General features: G+C 43.7%; 1 protein-coding gene across 1 annotated transcript; it reads right to left on the bottom strand.

Annotated features, from left to right (window-relative positions):
* Positions 1-684: 684 nt before the first annotated feature.
* On the bottom strand, positions 685-1768 carry LOC129769776 (cuticle protein 16.5-like). Its single transcript, XM_055772244.1, has 2 exons — positions 1711-1768; positions 685-1653 (listed from the first exon to the last, which is right to left on the bottom strand). Exons 1-2 carry the CDS (start codon positions 1720-1722, stop codon positions 817-819), a joined length of 849 nt encoding a protein of 282 aa, XP_055628219.1. The 5' UTR covers positions 1723-1768; the 3' UTR covers positions 685-816.
* Positions 1769-3492: the final 1724 nt, after the last annotated feature.

The raw sequence follows: 3492 nt of genomic DNA, 5'->3' as shown, positions 1-3492 counted from the left end.
CTTGAACAACAATGAGTTGAACTATAATATTCTTCGAGAAACGGAAATTGAAGAGGTATGTGAACACTGGAAATGGGCTTTTTTGTTAGGGTGAACACTATGCCCCCACTTCCCCTATTTGTGCATTTTACCCCTAACGGATCTGAGAACGAATTTTCGAACGTCTTATAGAATTGCACGATTTAGACTTATTTTATTGATTTTTATGCTTCGTGACGAATTTTTTATGTGAAAAATTGCTCTACCTTTTAACCTTGTGTCGTTTTTCTTAAATTGCATTCTGCATTGACGAGTAACACAAGATTTTTATTAACGTGGGCATTTCACCCCCAGTTTCCCTAGAAGTCTAATGTCTGATATAGACGTCTAACTTCTATAAGATCACCCTAAAGTGGTTGAGCTATGATTACAAGGTTCATGTGGTTTAAGAGAGAAAAAAAAATTATTTGGTAGTGCAAGGCTTATGCTGCTTGTGGGATATTTTTTTTATCTTTATTATAGTGACTTTCAACACTTTTGGCTGGTTCGTCACTTTTACTTCCATTTTTGGAAGAATATCGGGAGTGAGAATTGAACTCGTGACCTTCAGCGTTAGAGGTATGGACCACAACGCCAGATCACCTCCATTGCTTGTGGGATAATATGTCATCTTTCTCCGTGAATTATGTCTTCAAAAAACAGCGGTTATGTATCACAATTCCTTTATTCGACAGAACAGCGTTCATCTGTCTATCGTTTAACAGTTTTCTATGTTATATCACACAGTAACAAGTAAGGTAACACAAACATATAGCAGCATAGCATCGAAGGGATCACTTAGTACTGATATGCAACCACCGGGCTCTTGTAGGACATGTAGTTACCGGCGTAGCCGGAAGCATGAGCTGGAGCGTAGGTCAGACCCGAGTGGGAAGCCAACAGTGGAGCGGAGTGGGCGACGGCGAGTGGTTGAGCCACGGCGATGGTCTTGGCGGCCAATGGGGCGGCGTACGAGGAGTACCCAAGGTTGTTGTAGGCAAGAGCTGGAGCAGCGTAGCTTTTGCTAGCCAGTGGTGCGCCGTAGGACAGCGCTGGGGCATAGTTCAGAGCTGGGGCATGAGCTACATAAGATGGCTGAGCAACGGCGACGGTCTTGGTGGCCAACTGGGCATGAGCTGGTGCGTATGCCAGAGCCGAGTGGGAGGCCACAAGTGGGGCAGTATGAGCAACGGCAACAGGTTGAGCTACAGCGATGGTCTTGGTGGCGGTCAATGGGGCAGCGTACGACGAGTATCCGAGGTTATTGTAGGAGAGAGCTGGACTATAGCTACGAGCATAGGAGATGGATGGAGCGTAGTTCAGGGTTGGCTGAGCAACGGCAATGGTTTTAGCGGTAGAGTAAGGAGCTGCGTATCCATAGTTGCTGTAGGACACGGTTGGAGCAGCGGAGTAGGAGTGCGAAACTGGAGCAGCGTATGACAGAGCTGGAGCGGCATAGCTATGGGAAACTGGTCCACTGTAGGCCACCTGACGGGCAGAGTTCAAATGTCCGTATCCATATGACAGAGCTGGTGCGGAGTATGAGCTGTAAGCCAAAGGAGCAGCCGCGTAGGAGGCAGCTGGTTCCAAATATCCTGCACTGGCACATGCCAGAACAGCGAGGGTAACGGCGATCTGCGATTATTGTATATTTTATACCGAGTTGATGAGATACACATGAAAAAGGATTACCTTGCAAAACATTTTTGTTAACGATTTGATGTTTCCGATGGGACGAAGCACTTGACAATGATACCCACCAATGACTGCACCCAATATTTATATAAAATTTAAAGATTATCCCGTTCAAAGAAAACAACTATTTTTGGCGACCTTCGAAATCGCTTACAGTCGCAAGTTTTTGTTTTTCTTCCTTTCCACACATGCGAACGTAAATAATAAAAACTCATTCACGTGTGACGTTCTGAGCTGCGATAGCTCGTGGACCGGAGAAATAAATCACCGATCGCTCTACTCTCTAGAATCTGCACGGGCAAGCCAGGCCGAAGGACATCACCAATCAGGGTGATAAGTAGCGTTAAGGAAAGTTGCCGAAAAAGTAGTACCCAAAAAGAGACAAAAATTGATGACATTTCTTTTCCACGAGGGAGACGACCGCAGTTGAATTGCCGATGTGGATTTGCAAGTGGCCGATTGCGGGTGAAGTTGGATGTAGATCAGACGTTGGTGTTTCAAACTGAGATCCAGTTTTTTCGGTTCACAGTTCTTTCATTCAATTGAAAGAACTGTGTTTCATGTTTGAGTCTATCATGCTTTTGAGTGGGAAGGTGAAAATTAAGAGATTAATCATGCCTATCGACTCTGTCTGAAAAATCTGCTGAATTAAATGTCACTTGCAAGTTGCAACTGCAACTCGCAACAAGTCGCTACCGGTTTCGTATTTTGCATTAATTTATGTAAATATCTCTACAGAGAATCTACGGAGATCAAAATCGATTATTTAATTTTTGAACAAACGAGTGCCTTGCTTCAGATTTTGACACCAATTTGACATCAGTTTATCACGAAAATTATGGTAACGATTTCGACCGGCGACCATCCAATTAACGAGTCGAGGCTACTACCCCTAATTTGATCACAGGTGTCTACGAGACGATCGCGCCTTAGGCGGACAACTTATGATGCATTCTTTCGAACCCTCCGATGGCATCGAAATTTGTGCAAACTTGACAAAAACGCTGCCAAGTGATTGATATAAACAGGCGGATCTAACCAACTGCTGCGCTTGCTCGAGGGGACAATTAAGAAACAGCATGTTTGAGTACCCCCTTTTCCCTTCAATGATCTTTCAACGCTCTTTTCGCTCTACATTTTATTCGATTTACTGTCGCCACTGGGCGACATGTGAAAAGTGCAGTTAAAATTTGTCAAACGAACTCTGCGGGTTATCATGGGCGATAATGCAGCCAAGGAAAAAAAAACATGAGAAATCAGATTAATCACGACCTCCAAGACGCTGGCAGCATCTGGGGGGTGAATCGAGCCAACAAACAACTAAACTAAAATTAATTGCTGGAAGCATAGCAAAGCGCGCGACATTCACATTTATCGCCCGCTGCCATCTTGCGCACTGATCTCCATTGATTCGTTGCGGGGATTCGTGATGTTGTGTTTAAGATGGGAAGGCGAAAAAAAAGCGCCAAGGGAGACACCTCCGAGGGTAGTAGAGCGTGCCAAATTCTTCAGCTTTTACGACTTTGGCGAAGCGTTTTAGGGTTTTTTTAATGTTTTGTTCCGATCCGATCCGTTATTGAAACTAATGCAGAGACTTGTTTATCTAATCGAGAATAGCATTTTTCTACCAAAAAAGTTTATGCTTAACAGTCTTGCTTGGTTGATTTTGGTAAACAAGAAAGTTTCAGAAAACAATTAGAACAATAAATTGGGTATTCCGCAAGATTCATTTGATATATTTGTTTGGTCATGATTACCCTGATCACTTCTGATTATTAA

This window comes from Toxorhynchites rutilus, chromosome 2 (assembly GCF_029784135.1).
Source record: "Toxorhynchites rutilus septentrionalis strain SRP chromosome 2, ASM2978413v1, whole genome shotgun sequence".
NCBI lineage: Eukaryota > Metazoa > Arthropoda > Insecta > Diptera > Culicidae > Toxorhynchites > Toxorhynchites rutilus.
Note: the sequence above shows the minus strand (reverse complement) of the source record. Positions and strands in the feature narration are given on the sequence as shown.